This window comes from Opisthocomus hoazin, chromosome 3 (genome assembly GCF_030867145.1).
Source record: "Opisthocomus hoazin isolate bOpiHoa1 chromosome 3, bOpiHoa1.hap1, whole genome shotgun sequence".
NCBI classification, from domain to species: domain Eukaryota; kingdom Metazoa; phylum Chordata; class Aves; order Opisthocomiformes; family Opisthocomidae; genus Opisthocomus; species Opisthocomus hoazin.
Genome location: NC_134416.1, coordinates 19,182,979 through 19,201,178, shown reverse-complemented (window position 1 = coordinate 19,201,178; position 18,200 = coordinate 19,182,979). Strand labels below are relative to the sequence as shown.

The following is an 18,200-nucleotide window of genomic DNA, read 5'->3' as shown; positions in this document are numbered from 1 at the left end:
GTATATTTCATTAATTGCTTTCTTCATAGGATAATGATTTTTTTGATTATTTTTTTTGTTAGAAAAAGTGATAATTTATTAATTTTTCCTTATTCTTACAAGCGGCTTGGCTATTTAAAGGAAGTGTCATAATTAACATGAAATTACATTCTAAAACTATTCTCTCATGTACTGTCAAATTCTGACTATCTTTGTCTCAAACTATTAATGTCAGTTTCTAAATTCACAAGTGTAGAAGCTTTCACTTGAATTTTAGAGATACAACAAAAAAATTTTCATTCTGAATATTCAATATCTTTTATACTGAATGGGACCACAGATTTTGACAAAAGCACTAAATTCGACAGCACATTTTATGGAAAATCATTAAGTTCACCTAGTCATATCAACTTGGAACTTTCTAGGGTTTTTTTGCTGCCCATTTTCTCAGGTATGCAATCAGATTTCATTAATGTTCCTGAAGGTAAAAGGAATTTTAGATCATCTACTCTTATCTTGTGTTACTTCAGCTGATCAGATGTTCACTCTGTACAAGATCTGCAAGAGTTTTGATATGCAAAATATTTCAGCCTAGAGGGTAGTGGGACAAAAAAATGAGAAGAAAAAAAAGGGAAACGCAAAAGAAAAAAGCAAAAGAAAAAAAAAGCAAAAGAAAGAAGAGAAAAGAAAAAAGAAAAAACAGAAAAAAGAAAAAAAAAAAACAGAAAAAAAACCAAGAAAAAAATTAAAAAAACCCCAAGCAATAGAAAATAGAAAAAAGAAAAAAAAAAGAGAAAAAAGGAAAAGGTGAAGAGTAGAGAAGACTAGAAGAGAGTACCCCTGGTGCACAGACCTTTTCTTGTCAATGGAAGGACTTTTCTACATCTGGAGCATCTGTTAACTGCAAATAAGAGAAGATATGACCAGATACTAAAACGCAGAAAATGAAGTAAAACAAGTTTGGCAGGTAGTTTGGGCTGTTGCTTAGAGAAAACAAAGGAAAGACTCCTTCGCTGGACACCTTAGGACCACCTTGGAGCATTGCCCAGTCCATGCAGTATTTTTTTTTCTGATAAAATTGTATCTGTTCTGCACATGCTGCAAGTGGTTAAATAAACAAACAAAAAAAAGAAAGCTAAAGACCAACGAAGTGCCATCCTCCTTCCACCTATACACAACCAAAAAAAGAAACTATGATATACCTCAGGGGAAACATTCCTTTCCACCAACTGACCAGATGACACTTATATACAATAACTAGACTGTTCATGAGTTGTAAATTAATCAATTTGGAATCCCTTCTTAATTCCCAGAATATATAAAATACATAAAAAAAGAAAAAGCTCAGATTATAATTCAAGGACAGAAGATGATGGTCTTCAATTTTTTGATGTGACAACACAGAGACAAAGTCACCCTCTTTCATGATATTAAGACATTGGATTTTTGTTTCGGCTTTAAGGAATTCAAACTCACTTTACACATTTCACAAATACTTAATAACAAATTTATGGCATCTTGGGGATCTTCTATTTATCATTCTGGCACTTTTCATATATTATCACAGAATCACAGAATCACAGAATCACAGAATAGTAGGGGTTGGAAGGGACCTCTGTGGGTCATCTAGTCCAACCCCCCCGCCGAAGCAGGGTCACCTACAGCAGGCTGCACAGGACCTTGTCCAGGCGGGTCTTGAATATCTCCAGAGAAGGAGACTCCACAACCTCCCTGGGCAGCCTGTTCCAGTGCTCCGTCACCCTCAGAGGGAAGAAGTTCCTCCTCATGTTCAGACGGAACTTCCTGTGCTTCAGTTTGTGCCCATTGCCCCTTGTCCTGTCACTGGGCACCACTGAAAAGAGCTTGGCCCCATCCTCCTGACACCCACCCTTCAGATATTTGTAGGCATTTATAAGGTCCCCTCGCAGCCTTCTCTTCTTCAGGCTGAACAAGCCCAGTTCCCTCAACCTCTCCTCGTAGGGGAGATGCTCCAGTCCCCTCACCATCCTTGTAGCCCTCCGCTGGACTCTCTCCAGTAGCTCTTCATCCTTCTTGAACTGGGGAGCCCAGAACTGGACACAGTACTCCAGATGAGGCCTCACCAGGACAGTGTAGAGGGGAAGGAGAACCTCCCTTGTCCTGCTGGCCACACTCTTCTTGATGCACCCCAGGATCCCATTGGCCTTCTTGGCAGCCAGGGCACACTGCTGGCTCATAGTTAACCTGTCGTCCACCAGGACACCCAGGTCCCTCTCCGCAGAGCTGCTCTCCAGCAGGTCCACCCCAAGCCTGTACTGGTGCATGAGGTTGTTCCTCCCCAGGTGCAGGACCCTGCACTTGCCCTTGTTGAACCTCATCAGGTTCCTCTCTGCCCAGCTCTCCAGCCTATCCAGGTCACGCTGAATGGCAGCACAGCCTTCTGGTGTGTCTACCACACCTCCCAGTTTGGTGTCGTCAGCAAACTTGCTGAGGGTACATTCTAACTCTTCATCCAGGTCGTTGATGAAGAAGTTAAACAAGACTGGGCCCAGTACTGACCCCTGAGGGACACCACTTGTCACCAGCCTCCAACTAGACTCAGCTCCGCTGATGACAACCCTCTGAGTTCTGCCATTCAGCCAGTTCTCTATCCACTTCACTGACCACTCATCCAGCCCACACTTCCTCAGCTTCCCCAGGAGGATATCATGGGAGACTGTGTCGAAAGCCTTGCTGAAGTCAAGGTAGATAACATCCACAGCTCTCCCTTCGTCTACCCAGCCAGTCATGTCATCGTAGAAAGCTATCAGATTGGTCAGGCATGATTTCCCCTTGGTGAATCCATGCTGACTACTCCTGATAACCTTCTTTTCTTCCACTTGCTTCATGATGGCCTCCAGGATAAGCTGCTCCATCACCTTTCCCGGGATGGAGGTGAGGCTGACCGGCCTGTAGTTCCCTGGGTCCTCCTTTTTGCCCTTTTTGAAGATTGGAGTGACATTGGCCTTTCTCCAGTCCTCGGGCACCTCTCCTGTCCTCCAGGACCTCTCAAAGATGATGGAGAGTGGCTCAGCAATGACATCCGCCAGCTCCCTCAGCACTCGTGGGTGCATTCCATCGGGGCCCATGGATTTGTGGACATCCAGATCGCTTAAGCGATCCCTCACACAGTCCTCCTCGACCAAGGGAAAGTCGTCCTCTCTGTAGGCTTCCTCTCTTACCTCCGGGGCCTGGGATTCCTGAGGGCCAGTCTTAGCACTGAAGACTGAAGCAAAGAAGGCATTCATTAGTTCTGCCTTCTCCGCATCCTCCGTCACCAGGACACCCGCCTCATTCAGCAGCGGCCCCACATTGTCCCTAGCCTTCCTTTTGCTGCTGATGTAGTTGAAGAAGCCCTTCTTGTTGTTTTTGACATCCCTTGCCAGCTTCAATTCCAGGTGAGCCTTGGCCTTCCTCGTCGCATCCCTGCATGCTCTCACCACGTTTCTGTACTCTTCCCAAGTGGCCTGTCCCTCTTTCCACATGCCATGCACCTTTCTCTTCCGCCTGATCTCCGCTAGAAGCTCCTTGTTTAACCATGCAGGTCTCCTTCCTCCTTTGCTAAATTTCTTTCTCAAGGGGATGCATTGCTCCTGTGCATGGAAGAAGTGTTGTTTAAAAAGCGACCAGCACTCATGGACCCCCCTGCCTTCGAGAGCCCTGGCCCACGGGATTCCTCCCAGTAGCTCCTTGAAGAGGCCAAAGTCAGCCCTCCTGAGGTCCAGGGTTTTGATCCTGCTTATCGCCCTGCTTCCTCCACGCAGGATCCTGAACTCGACCATTTCATGGTCACTGCAGCCGAGTCTACCTCCAACCTTCACGTCCTCCACCAGTCCCTCCTTGTTTGTTAACACAAGGTCCAGCAGCGCGCCTTTCCTTGTTGGTTCCTCCACCACTTGCATCAGAAAGTTATCATCGATGCTCTGTAGGAACCTCCTGGATTGCACCTGCCTAGCTGTATGGTCTTCCCAGCTGATGTCAGGGTGGTTGAAGTCCCCCATGAGAACCAGAGCCTGTGACTGTGAGGCTGCTTGCAGCTGCCTGTAGAAGGCTTCATCAACCTCCTCCTCCTGGTCGGGTGGCCTGTAGTATACACCCACCGTAATGTCACCCGTGTGAGCCTGTCCCTTAATTCTAACCCACAAGCTTTCAACTCCTTCTTCACTTGCCCCCAGGCCAAGCTCAATGCATTCCAGTTGCTGCCTCACATATAGAGCAACTCCCCCACCTCTCCTTGTTGGTCTGTCTTTCCTAAAGAGTCTGTAGCCATCTATGACAGCATGCCAGTCATGCGAGTTGTCCCACCACGTTTCTGTGATGGCGACCAAGTCGTAGCCGTCCTGCTGTATAATGGCTTCCAGCTCCTCCTGTTTATTGGCCATACTACGTGCATTGGTGTAAACACACTTGAGCTGGGCTGTCAATCTCACCCCTGGCCTTGGCACTCTAAGCCTAGGCTCATCCCTAGTGAGCTGGGCAATATCCCCTTCCCCCTTCAAACCTAGTTTAAAGGTTTATTATGAAATATTTTATGCATAGAAATACACCATGCAGGAATGAAAGGGGAAAGAAAAAAAGAAAAGAACACAAAAATTTTTTGCAGTCTTTCTGAGAGACAGTACAATGGTTAATTCCAAAGTGTAAGCCAGTAATTAAACATAACATGATTATGGATTTTAACTGATGGATACAAGTTTTTATTTGTATTCCATCCCTAACAGGTGTACTAAAACCCATGTACTTAGTGCTTTATTTCACATGTATAATTTCTGTAAGAATATGTCAGTACAGTAAAAAAAATTACTATTTCAGATATAATGATGAAAAGGGATGTTCAATATATATTTCAGATATTCAACATGTATTATCAGACTACATAAGCCTAAAGACATGTTGTAAGTTAAAAATTAAAACTCTCTATACTGAAGATTTTCTACAAAAGCAAAAAAAAGGCACATCAGGCAGAAATCCACATAATGTTCTCTGTGCCATAGAAACTAGCTTTTAATAAACTATTGCTTCAGCATCAGCAAAATACTACGAGGATTTAGTCATACCAAAAAGCTGGCAATAACGCCAACTAACATAAAAGTACAGACTCAACAGTCCATAAAGTACTTAACAAGTTTAATGCAAGGGAGTTTAATCTTCAATGCACTAGCTGTGCACCATCTTTGGAAGTAAGCATCATCATATCTCAAGCTGGTGCACTAGTTATGGCTGGAATAGGGTTAGATTTCTTCACAGAGGCTCATATCATTCTCTGTTTTGGATTTCTGATGAAAATAGCATTGATAACACACCGATGTCTTACCTACTGCTGAGCAGTGCATACACAGTGTCAAGGCCTTTTCCACTTCTCATGCTTCCCAATCAGTAAGTAGGCTGGGATGCAGAAGAAGTTGGGAGGGGACACAGCGGGGAAAGCTGACCCCATTTGACCAAAGGGATACCCCATACTGTATGACATCACGCTCAGTAATAAAAGCTTGGGGAAAGAAGCAGGGAGAGGGGAACTTTCAGAGCTATGGAGCCCTGCTTGCCTGGAAATAGCTATACATCTGCCTGCCAATGGGAAGTACTGAATGTATTCTTTATTTTTCTTTGCTTGCATATGCAGTTTTTGCTTTACTCATTAAACAGTCTTTATCTCAGTCCACGACTTTTCTCACTTTTACCCTTCTGATTCTCTCCTCCATCCTGCTGGGGTGGAAGTGTGTGAGCATGCGGCTGTGTGGGGCTTAGCTTCCTGGTGGGGTTTACTCATAACAGCTGGGCAAATCTAAAGCTTTATAGCTCACAGGACTGTTTTTCTGGAAATTTTTTACAGAAAATGCCAACCAACAGCAAACTGAAACAAAAAGACATCAACAAATGTAAGATACAGTCTACTCTACTACAATATAATTGCTTAATAGAAGTTTCTCAGAATGTGAAAGTATCATGATGAAAAGGCACTGCCAATGTAGTTGTTTTCTAGCATAATAGCACTTAGAGAAATTAGTTATTGACTTGGGGGAAAAAGGAGGGGACAAAAAGAACATTCTCCTGGCATAATTCTTGGCAGTACGGAAAACTCAGAAGTCCAAGGAAGAGAATTACAAAACCTCAACTGGTTATGCCAATTATTCTGAGTGTTTTAGCTGGGAACATTTTGAAAAACCTCCATACATACACACATTTTAAACCTAAGTTCTGACTGTATTTGAAATATAGTGACTACCTGCTTATAGCTGTCCTACGTACTGAAGTATACAAAACGAAACAAGTAGCTTCACTCTTCATCCAAGTGAAATAAATTTCTAGCTCTCTGTTCCACGAAATGCCAACAGCTACAGAAATTCAGCAAACAAATATGCCGTGGTGTTACTTCAGCAGACAAACAGGTAGGAATCTTGCTTCTCTCACCCTTTCACAGGCTGACGTAGCAGGAAATGCATCTTAATGTTTTGAAAAAAGATGTTGCCAGAGGCTGCCACACACAGTTCTTCACTACTTCAAGAAAATAGGGGCAATGCAGCCACGAGGAGGATCTCCATGAACTTAGATTCAAGTGTGGTAAAAGGACACTAACGGGGCATACCAAATTCTCTCACTCTTGAGAAACATGCAGAGAAAGAAGCCAGGCTTCAACTAAGACATCGTGGCTAGTTGGTGGAGAACACAACAAATATGTATTGTAAATAATGAAGTAAATTCATTCAGAGATAAATAAGATGCTAAATATGGACAAGAACTCTATATTCACGGCATTTTTTAGAGCTCTTCCACTCAAGGTATTCTAACTGCTATTCTATCACGTTGGGGTTTCAAATTCTACCCTTTTCCCAGAAAGATATTTCCAAAAGCATGAATTGCTTTAGTTTCTGTCTACGGGTTCTTGCTTTCAGTTACACAGATAAAGATCAGAAACGATCATAAGAAAATTTTCACTTACCTCCCACAAATAAACAAGCAATTTTGGGTGTATTTTTTACCCCAAACCAGAGGTAAATAGTTATTCTCTTGTAACATATATGCTTAATGCATAAGTTGACACAACTGAATGCAGGTAAATACATACTGAAATGCTGAGGAGGAGGAGTCAGACTTAACAGCCGTGTAGCTCATTGTCCCAGTTCAAGCAGTAGCTAATGCTTAAGGACATAGCAAAAGACGACCTTTCACAGAATCACAGAATCACAGAATCACAGAATCACAGAACGGTAGGGGTTGGAAGGGACCTCTGTGGGTCATCTAGTCCAACCCCCCTCCCAAAGCAGGGTCACCTACAGCAGGCTGCAAAGGACCTTGTCCAGGCGGGTCTTGAATATCTCCAGAGAAGGAGACTCCACAACCTCTCTGGGCAGCCTGTTCCAGTGCTCCCTCACCCTCAGAGGGAAGAAGTTCTTCCTCATGTTCAGACAGAACTTCCTGTGCCTCAGTTTGTGCCCGTTGCCCCTTGTCCTGTCACTGGGCACCACTGAAAAGAGCTTGGCCCCATCCTCCTGACACGCACCCTTGAGATATTTATAAGCATTTATAAGGTCCCCTCGCAGCCTTCTCTTCTTCAGGCTGAACAAGCCCAGCTCCCTCAGCCTCTCCTCGTAGGAGAGATGTTCCAGTCCCCTCATCATCCTCGTAGCCCTCCGCTGGACTCTCTCCAGTAGCTCTTCATCTTTCTTGAACTGGGGAGCCCAGAACTGGACAGAGTACTCCAGATGAGGCCTCACCAGGGCAGTGTAGAGGGGGAGGAGAACCTCCCTCGTCCTGCTGGCCACACTCTTCTTGATGCACCCCAGGATCCCTTTGGCTTTCTTGGCAGCCAGGGCACACTGCTGGCTCATGGTTAACCTGTCGTCCACCAGGACACCCAGGTCCCTCTCCACAGAGCTGCTCTCCAGCAGGTCCACCCCAAGCCTGTACTGATGCACGGGGTTGTTCCTCCCCATGCATTACATTTCCACATGTAATGTATTTATATTGCTCAGCAGGCTAATGTCAGAGCAGAGAACATCCTTCTGGTCTTCTTTGTAGATAACACTATCACAAAAAGTTTGATTACTAAATGTTTTAAATTAAATATAGTAAAGCAGAAAGGGTGACCTATAGTTTTATTGAACAAAATTAAAAAATCTTGAGAGTCACCTTCAAGTAACTATTTGTCTGATCAGCTCTCCACTGACATGAGGGAAGGTGTAGAAACAGGACCATAAATTTTGTCTCATTGAATTAATTACCCTTCTTTTATTAAAACAAAACCATTAAGTAGAAATATGAATATTAAATTAAGAGTTGTTGAAGACAAATAACCTCATTTTATAAATCAAGTTGGAGACTATACTATTAGACAATATTAACATGCAGAGATATTAGAATCAAAATGAATAATCAAAAAGAAGTAGCACGCACCAGTAAATAAATATTTTGGGGAATCAGAGAAGTGAAATAGAGATAAAACTCATAACTTCGTTTTCTGAGAACATGCTTTTATACTGAAGATTTGTTTCATCTATTTGGTAAAGTTAACAGAAACATGAAACTTTCTCAATACCCAAAATATACTCCTTCCAGCAATTCTTTTAAAAGAAAACAAAAAATCCCACACTCAAATGCATTCTGATGCAACTACTTTCTGAGGTACAGTTTATTATTGGTTCTCATAGGACCTGAGACCAGTATATTTGTATTGAAAGTTTATAGAGTTACAAGCAATACTAGTAATAATTTATTGAAAAGCTAAATTCCAGTAGCTGCGCAAAATTTTATAATTTTTTAACCTCCTACTCTATGATATTTTTAAGACCTTCATTGTAATGGAACCTGCACAGCCTAAGTACTCAGAAACACCATTTAAGAAGCTATGAAAGATCAAATCTGATGCCGCATTGATCTATATTTCTCTCTATAAAATATATCAATCAAGTGTATTGTTTTGAACATTAATTATGTACTAACATTTGAATTTTTCTTGAACAAAAAGTTTATATGTGTGTGTTTAAATACACACATGCATAGTCTGATTGCTGCATGCAGTATTGACTACAAGTAGAAAACAGGTGGGTAGAACAGCATTAGTCTTTTTATTCAAACTCAAATGCAAAACATCTGTCTTAGGACAGATAGGAAATTTCTTCTCTCTGCAGTACAACAAGCAAACTTTTCTAATAATAAAGATGAACTAACAAAGACTGAGATGTCAAAAGACCTACTGGAACAAATTAGTACTTAAAAGAAAAAAAAGCCCAAAACCAAAACATACAAAACCTATCTTGATGGTATGCATCAAAGTTTTGAAAGAACTTAAGTTTCTATCAAGAACACATGATCATTTGTAAACTGCATCCCAAATAAACATAAAACCTACCAACAACTAATAGCTAAAAAAATAGATACCTCATCAGAGAGAAAAACAGAAATTTCTTATTTGCCTAGCTGTTTCTGCAGGTACTATAAAGCAGTAGCAGAAAATCTAAGTAATATTTTGGACCTATGGTCACAGCAGAAGAGCCTGGGTTGGGGCCTCTTTAGACTTCTGATTCAAAGTGCAGGTAGAAAAGTTTAAGAAATGTCTGACTTGATCCTTAAGGTGATTTTAGCACTGTAGGACACAGTGACAAATACAATGTCTGTTTTCAGAAAGAGTTCCAAGGGGTGTCTGAAAAGTACAGAAGTGTAAATCTGAGATACAACAAGACTATAGAAATTATAATCAAGAATAGATTCAGCTGACAGAAGGATAAAAATGACATCCACAAAACAGCGTGGCTTTTCTAAAGGAAAGTCCTGCATTCCAGGCCTACCAATGCTTTCCAGAGAGATTAGTCAGCACAGAGATGAGGACAACCGCAGGTGAAGAAATAAAGAAAGCTCCTGCAAAACTGAGTAAGCAGTGAAATGGTAGATTAAATACACTGTATTTTCTGTGAACAGAATGAAAAGGCATCAGACTAAGCTAGTAAAACTACTGTGAATAAAAGGAAATACTCATTGGAATGTCCTTGCCATAAAATATTCAGATTACTAAAAGTCTACCTGGGCTTAAAAGGAAAAATAGACGAAGTCATGAATGAAAAAAATCTGTCATGAGTTACTATGAATAGACTGGATTTAGGAAGTGTCTGTGTCACAAACTGTTAAGAGTGCAGGAAAGCTGTTTTCACACTCTTACAATCTAGGGATTACAAACAGGAACTCTTCTACCTTATGTCAAATATATTGTTTGAGAATTAAATAAAAAGATTAATAAAACACTTGGATAGTACTGACAGAGTCTATTGCCAAAAAATCTTCCAGTGAGTTGTGTTCAACAAAGCAGGAAGAACAGAGACTAAAATACAGCACCAATTTTCATCTTGGCAGTAAGTTAACAAGGAAGGTGCTCCAGTTTTCTGCAGTGGAAGGACTTTTGCTTAATATAAGCAAGAGACATCTGAAATACAAATGAGCTTGAATTACAGAACTTGTCAATAACATACTTTCTGCAGAAATGGAACCCAGGACAAAGAAAGTTGTGCTGTACTTGTAAACTATTGTTTAGTGGAGTTGCACAAAAAGAAGTGTTCATTTTTTTATACAAAAACTAAACAGTATTTGCATTTGAGAATTTGAACTAATCATGAGACTTACAAGGTTTAAAATCATTTGCATTGATTTAGCACAGGGATTTTTACTATTAATGTGAAGCTGTCCTTGTCATTCTTTCTGAAAAAGCAAGCTAGGATGTGCAAGGAATATAATTGAGAGTATTAGAATCCAACTAAATGAATCATTGGCATGATCCTGTCTAGATACTGCACCACAAAACACACATAAAGAAAACAACCACATGACAAGAAACACAGAGGAGAGTGGATACAAAGGCAATGGAAATCATCAGAAGAGTGAAAATACCGCAAGAGAATGTAAACTGAAATGGATAAGACTGAACTGTTCAGAAAGGAGAAGTGTGACAGAGATTTAATTCCTGATTTTGAAGAGCAGCAAGGGCAAAAAGCTTCATTTCCCGCTTACTCATAAAAGAAGGATTAGGTAGTATATAACAAACAAAAAAAATCACCTTTCTTACGAAACCCAAAATTACACAATGAAAACATCCACGAACTCACTGAGTTCAGTTATTTAAATTTTTTAAAAACTAGTCTATAATATGAGCGAGAAGAATTAAAGCTATGTTTTTCTTAAGAGAATGGACATGAAGATACATTTTTCACAGATAAGCTACTCTTAACTTGTTGAGATGAGACTTTTCTGAAGCCTATATTATGGCCAAAGTATCTTAATTTGCACATACTTCTGAAACATGTGTTTCCAGACATAGTCAGACTGGATTAAACTATCTACCTAGTTCAAATCATTCAGTGTTCTGTCACTAACAGAAAAGCAAGCACTGTTGAGCAGTTAGTCATGTAAGAACATCTCTGTTCCATCTGTGACAAAAAACCTCAGATTTATCTGCAACACAGTGCTTACTGCTAGGGAAATGTGATCCGCATTTTATCCTACACTCCAGAAGGCTACCCCAGGCTGCAATAGTACCCCAAGCACTCAGGAACACATCACACTGGGTGAAGCAAGATGAAAGTCATGCTTTAAGCAAAAAGAAATCTTCTGAAATACTGGATGTCAGAGTGTAAATCGCATAACCTGAAATTAGATCTTCGATGCAGAAAATTGAATAAGCAAATCTACTTTGCTTCAAATTCACTTTTTACTTACACCCCTATTTAGTTTGGCATCTTAGACAAGCCTCTTGTGAAAGTAATCATTACACTTCAGTCAAAGTAACCTTCTTCAACTTTATTTTCGTCAGCGATTAAAATTAGAGTATGCCTGATGTATTATTATAGTTAACCACAAAATCATACAGATTTTGTCCTGATAGGAGGCAGAGCTATCAGGAGAACCTGATGAAATAAGAGGTTTTGTTAGTGTGTAGCAAGTTACTTGAAAAAAAATAAAACAGATACCTCAAAAGAAAAAAAAAATCCCTCCGATCTGGCCACTGCTCAGAAACTGAGGGTGTGATACTGGGACCCAACAGAACTAGACTGTCCTTTGTTTCAGAGGCCTCAACTCTGACCTAAACAGAAGTTTAGCTTGTCAATATTATGCTAATCCAGGATGATTTTGTACTATGTGTTTATATTACTGATTTCATTCTTTAAAATAGTATTTCCTATGAATTTGTATCATGATGATTTACTTTATTCTTTAACACCACAACTTCTATGATAAGAAGTTTATTTTTAAAAAGTGTATAAGGCATATTTTTAGTTTAATTTATTCTGTCACGTATATCCAATGTTACAAAAGGAAGCTACTGTATGTGAAATCTATTGCAGTAGAGTTCGCATGCATAATTTTCCAGGAACCATAATATTCCATTGCTAGATTCTCAATCAGTTTTTGTGAAATGAAAGAAAGTAACAATTCTTCAAAATATTATGACCTTGCAAAAATGGGTTTCTAGTCTTCGAAGGCTGTGCCACAGTTTTATCAGTGTTGTATTTTGTGCAGCTTTTTTTTCCTCAGTTATAGACAAAGATCATTCAGTTTCAGTGTTTAAATATGTTGGAGATTGTTTCTCCGCTATTATTTAGATAGACACTGCTTTGCTCTTCGCCATGCCTTAGGGAATAGAAGTGCTACTTTAACATTATGGCATGATTTACTGAAACACTGAATTTTACAAAGTATTTATGCAACTTGTCATCACTAATAACTCTTAATATGTAGTTTGCTTTCACAGCACTGATGTCGGAAGCTTAAAAAGAATCCATTATTCATTTGGTTTATTTGGTACTTACACGAGCACCACATTCCAATCTCATATCAAAAGGAAGGACTACGGTTTTCAAATAATCCCCAAAATTATGACTTGGAAATACTGCACTTAAAACTTCAGATTGTTATATATTCAGTGTTTTCACATTAAAAAAATCTACACATACATTTGAAGCATGAAAAGAAAACAGCTTACATAACAGTGAGATAATAGGCAAAATATATCTCTAATAAGGCAGTGCTTGTATTTCTGTCCTGCCCATTCCTGATATTTATTATTCTACCTTCCTAAATAGTTTTAATTTATGGGATACCAGAAAAAGAATATCAAAACATCAACAACAAAAACTTATTTACTTTAAAATGCTTTCTCCAGTGCTCAAATTTCTGTTATATATTTAAATAATTATAGTGGGATCTAAATATTAAAACCATGAAATAGCTTCAGATGCAAGATCTTAATCTAGCAGAAGATGTCAAAGACTTTTATTATTTCACAAAGACTTACTAGATTCTCTCAAATGGCAGATACATAAAAGAGAATAAACTTAGTTTCTGTAGTAACAGAAATAGAATTCTTCAGCTGAAAACCTACTAATGCAGAGGTATTTAAAAATTCATTTGTCTATTTCTGTCATTACAAATCATATAGCATATTCAATTCTTTCCCAGTCAGAACGGCTGTGACTTTCTGTCTCGCAGCTTGAGCAAGTATACCATTTTGACGGACAACAGGTAAAGACCACTGGGTAATGACATCCCATAACCTGCTGTTCTTCCCATCATATTCCATACAGAACTCGGAACAATCTATATTCCAAAAATGCCTGCCAGACTCAGACCTAAATGTCAACTAAATTGAAGAATGTCTATGAATTTTGATGGGATGAGGCATGTACATCTTCACTACCTCTGTTGTTAGTTGAGACTCAGGATGCAGAGAAGCAGATATTTAGGCATCAAAACATTTTAGTGGGAAATTATTTCAGCTATTAGCAAGTACTGTTCTAGAGTACGTTATCCAGTAATTAACTCCGATATAAGCAAGTCCATAAAGTGAAGCAATAGAAGATACAGTATCTACAAGAATTTCATTGTGTTTTAGTAGTTTGACTTTGGATAAGCTTTGTCAGGTCATGTTAAAAGCCCACTAGGAGTTGGAGCACATAAGAAATACTATTCCCAATGCTACTGAAGTTCATCTTATGAATTACCTCAAATGAATGTAATTTGTGCTGTCAAGATTGCTCTACGATGAAAACTAAAGTAAGAGGAGTGGGAATGATCAGAAGAAGATTCAGTTCAAAAATCACACTGCTGGATCTAATCTAAAATGCTAATGTAATTGCACGTTTTATGTAAGCAGAAACTTACAAGATCTAAATATATAATATATATAAATAGATACAGTAACAGTCATAGTTAGGTGTCTGAGTGGATAATGGAAACTGTGAGGTGGAAGAGGACAAGTTATAGGAATGGAATTTGATCTGTCCATTAAAGAGAAATACAAGCAATTTGGGCATGCAGTCTTAATAATGCATGTAGTCAAACTAAAATTTCCTCTGATCCTGACTCCCAAAAAGTGAATATTTTTGAGAGAAAAGTATTTGCAATTTTTTTAATTCTAGTAGTCAGTGATGTGTCATAGTCCTGAATGCAGTGTTCTAACTCACTCAGTTTACCTCATTTGACTTTCTCTAAACTTCCAATTCATAAGTTCCAAAATCTTAACTGCAAAACAGCTGCTTATACAAAATACTAACTGATTAGATGTCTCTTTTCAGAGTCTACCATCATTAACAATAAAGACTTAAAAAAAAAACAACAAAAAAATATAGCAACCCCCCAAACCCACCTGCATTCTCCCTTTCCCTTTTATTTAAGGGAACATTGCATGGTTTCTGGCATCTCTAACAAACACATCCTTCTCAGGGATTAAAGCATAGGCAACTGATATAAAAAATTTATCCCATACTGTAGATCTGGGTAAAAAAAAACAAAATAAGAAAAACCACCACACAGTGCCTATCCTTTGAATGCTTGATGCATTCAAATACTATTTAGTAAGCTAGTATAAAGCACCAGTATAGGGCAAGAGAGAAATACAGACTTATTATCTAGGTGTGCAATCACAAAGTTGATTATATGGAGATGAGATTTTGAATGTTCACCCTTTCATATTCAATTAATTTTATTTCACAGAACTACAACTTCCAAGAATAAATGAAACATGAATAAAACAAGACAGTGGTACATTTTAAGATACTAGACAATAATCTGCCTTCTGCAAACTAAAATTGTTGCAAGTAAAATTAATTTTATTAGAAAAGAATCCTCTAAATAGGAGAAACAACTACTTGAGCTGTGCAAATTATTTCAAGTTCAGATCCAAAAATCTGCCTTATCCACCCAGCTATGGCTAGAGTTTTGCTATATTAACAAATTCTTAGACTTGTTTATGCTAATAATTTCGTCTTGACTATTTCAATAGCTGGAATGTGGAAATTCTAGGTCTTAATAACTAGCATACAACAAAGTAGTAAGATCTTTCTATCTTAGTCCACTAGATCCGAATATCAAGAGTGCACAAGCACACTTGTGCTATACCGCTATAGAGCTTAATATACATGAGCAATGTAAGGAAAGATATGGACAGAAAAAAACAGCAAGTCACATTGTGCAAGTTTACTTCCAATATGTTTATTTACTCCACCTGCTCATCCTCAACATCACCTCCATTTCTAATACAACCAGTGGTTGGTTTAAAATTTGTCTTTCATCTCTCCCCTTTTCATGAATAATTTTGATGAATAACCATACTTTCTATACTATATGGTTTTGGTGGTAGGCAGGAACCATGCAATTTAAAAATTGATTTCAAGAAATACATGCAGCTACGTTAAATCTAATATAAACATAATTATATTAAATATAAATAAATAAAATAATATAAAGATATATATATAAAAGATATATATATGTATAAAGATAACTAATACATGTATATGTTATTCCTAAGTTTCTGGTTGATTCTGCTGTTCATGCTATATGAAGACTGTATGTTTTCCCACAAGCATCAAATAACAACTGTTTTACATTACTCATTATAGATCCTTCACATTTCAAGATCATAAAGAACAACATTATTAGGTAAGATTTCCTTTGTCTTGACATAAAACTCATAAGTAATTAACATTCTTCACTTACAGTTTTTTTTTCTGTTGTTGTAGGCAGGATTAATTTTCAAAGGAATGTAAGAAGCATTCATTTTCTTTGTACATTTAGCTTTAAATAATCACAGAATTATTTCATTTTAATATTTTTCAACATGATGTAACAGAAAATAAATACAAAACTATATCTCAAATTCAACTGCTGTAAGAGAATACCAAATAAAAAGTGTGCACTTTCATGTGACATAAGACCTTTAAAGAGAACCAATTTATTTTTTGTATTTTTTTCAATTCAGCTTGCATTTTCTTGGTTTTAAAACTGACAGAACTATAAATAGAATGTATCCCCCCAATACGAAAGAAAAACTTTTCATAATATTGGCTTAATTTCTGGTACACCATTAAATTCTCTTCCAATAATGTATTGTTACCTTTGTAGTTAACCTTGAAACCGATTGAGCCCACGCTTTCATCCGTTTGAAGGTGCAACCACATTTGATTGCTCATGCTCACAATTAAGTCTGGTACAAAGCTTCCAGTTAACCTATAGATAGAAAAAAAAATCTGTAAAGCCATGAAGTATTAAGTAACTAGATTTTTTTTTTTCTTTTTGTAAGGAATCTAAATAACTACTAAGTATTTTTTATGTTTTTTGTTTTTAATTTCATTGTATTCAGCTCATACCAAATTAGTTACCTACTGGCTGGTTAGCCATTATAGCCCTCAAGATTCCAATGACTGCAGATTTAATACCAATCTATAAACACAAGCAACTACTGCTTGTATTGTACTGAAATAATTAATCTCGCTTTCAGTTGGTGGTCCAGAAAGACATGCATCTCCCCCAATCCTGAACCTGATGTGGCAGTCCTGTTTGCTGAATGACATAGCATGATAGCAAAAAGGAAATGTTGTGGAAGCTACTGTTTTATGGTGTATTGCATTTTTTCCAAAAATTTTATCTCAAATTTGGTAAGAGTTTATCAGCTAAAACAGAATGGTGAAAAGTACCAAAACATTTTCCACTCTTGTACAACGGATTGCAAGCACAAGAGTATAGGAGTGAAAACTGTTAGTTTGATTTTTGCAGTTCTAACCCTACCTTAAAGCTAGCTGAAACTTCACATGGACTATTTTAAATATATTGTGCAGTTAATTTTAGTTCTCCCCTCTGGTCTTTTTTAGCTTGTTTCTGTATGAAATATTCAGCTGTGGGAGGAATTCATGTCTACATCCCACATCTGTGTTCACAGATGGAGCTACAACACAGACTCTTGCCAGAACTGAACAAGTAAATGCCCGGCCAAAATAATGTGCTAACCGCTCATTCCCGCACTAAGGGAAAATGTCTTCAGTGAGTTCAGTCTTTGCCAAATTAACAGACTAACAGGATGTTCCTCAGAAACAAAACTCAACGTAGTGGCTAATAAGAGTTCTGTGATTGTCATTGGTGACTTACAGTACGTTGTGGGAAATTTAAGGCCATTGGGAATATTAATGTCTTTGTTGTGCCAAAAAGAATAATCCCTATGATAAACAGCTGTCAAAAGCTTTATCATTTCTAGTTTCTGAAGTAAATTATAAATGCATTTTTAAAATGCATACAGTTTTCAGAAATTATATTTTTAATTTAAATAATATATTGGGAAAACTTACCATGTGAAAATGCATTTTAAAAAATAAGAATCAATCAACAGAACACAGAAATCACTTGTTCTTTTTTAAGTGCTTAGGGATCCCTGTAGAATATTTGGGAAGACTTTGGGGCCACTGAACAACAAGACACAGAAAATACAGCATTATGTGAAGGAAGTTATTTAAGACAGTAATGAAATTCTGCAGTTATCAATTATCTTTCTTTTCTCATGGGGTTTTTGAGACTTCCTCTACCCTGGATTCATTACCTACATTCCTCTCCTGGAAGTAGGTTCTTACACCTTCCCTTTCAAAAGCTGAGGAGTGAACACTGTCAACAGCACAAATGGATAGATGCAATTATGATTCCTTCCTTTTTATTAAACAGCTTAACACTTATGACAGTCAGCAGGGTGTTTTCAACCTCTTTCTCTAGGACTGCAGAACTATCCCTCCCACATTCTAGTGATAGATATTCCCCTAAGAGAGTGCACTGAAGACTACTTTAGAGGATATTCAGAATATCACAACACTCTCCCTTCCATCTGCGAAGATGATCTGTAATATGGGAGATTGGATACATGGGCACTCAACACAGCAAGCATAACAAAGAGAATGAGTTTCATT

At 38.2% G+C, this 18,200-nt stretch overlaps 1 protein-coding gene across 4 annotated transcripts in view; it reads right to left on the bottom strand.

Moving 5' to 3' along the window:
- Positions 1–18,200, bottom strand: part of CSMD3 (CUB and Sushi multiple domains 3) — a 767,725-nt gene that overhangs the window by 369,292 nt on the left and 380,233 nt on the right. For all 4 annotated transcript variants that reach the window (XM_075415663.1, XM_075415665.1, XM_075415666.1 and 1 more), the window contains one exon: positions 16,370–16,482. In XM_075415663.1, the coding sequence (XP_075271778.1) occupies positions 16,370–16,482 (113 nt within the window). The remainder of the gene's footprint in view (positions 1–16,369; positions 16,483–18,200) is intronic.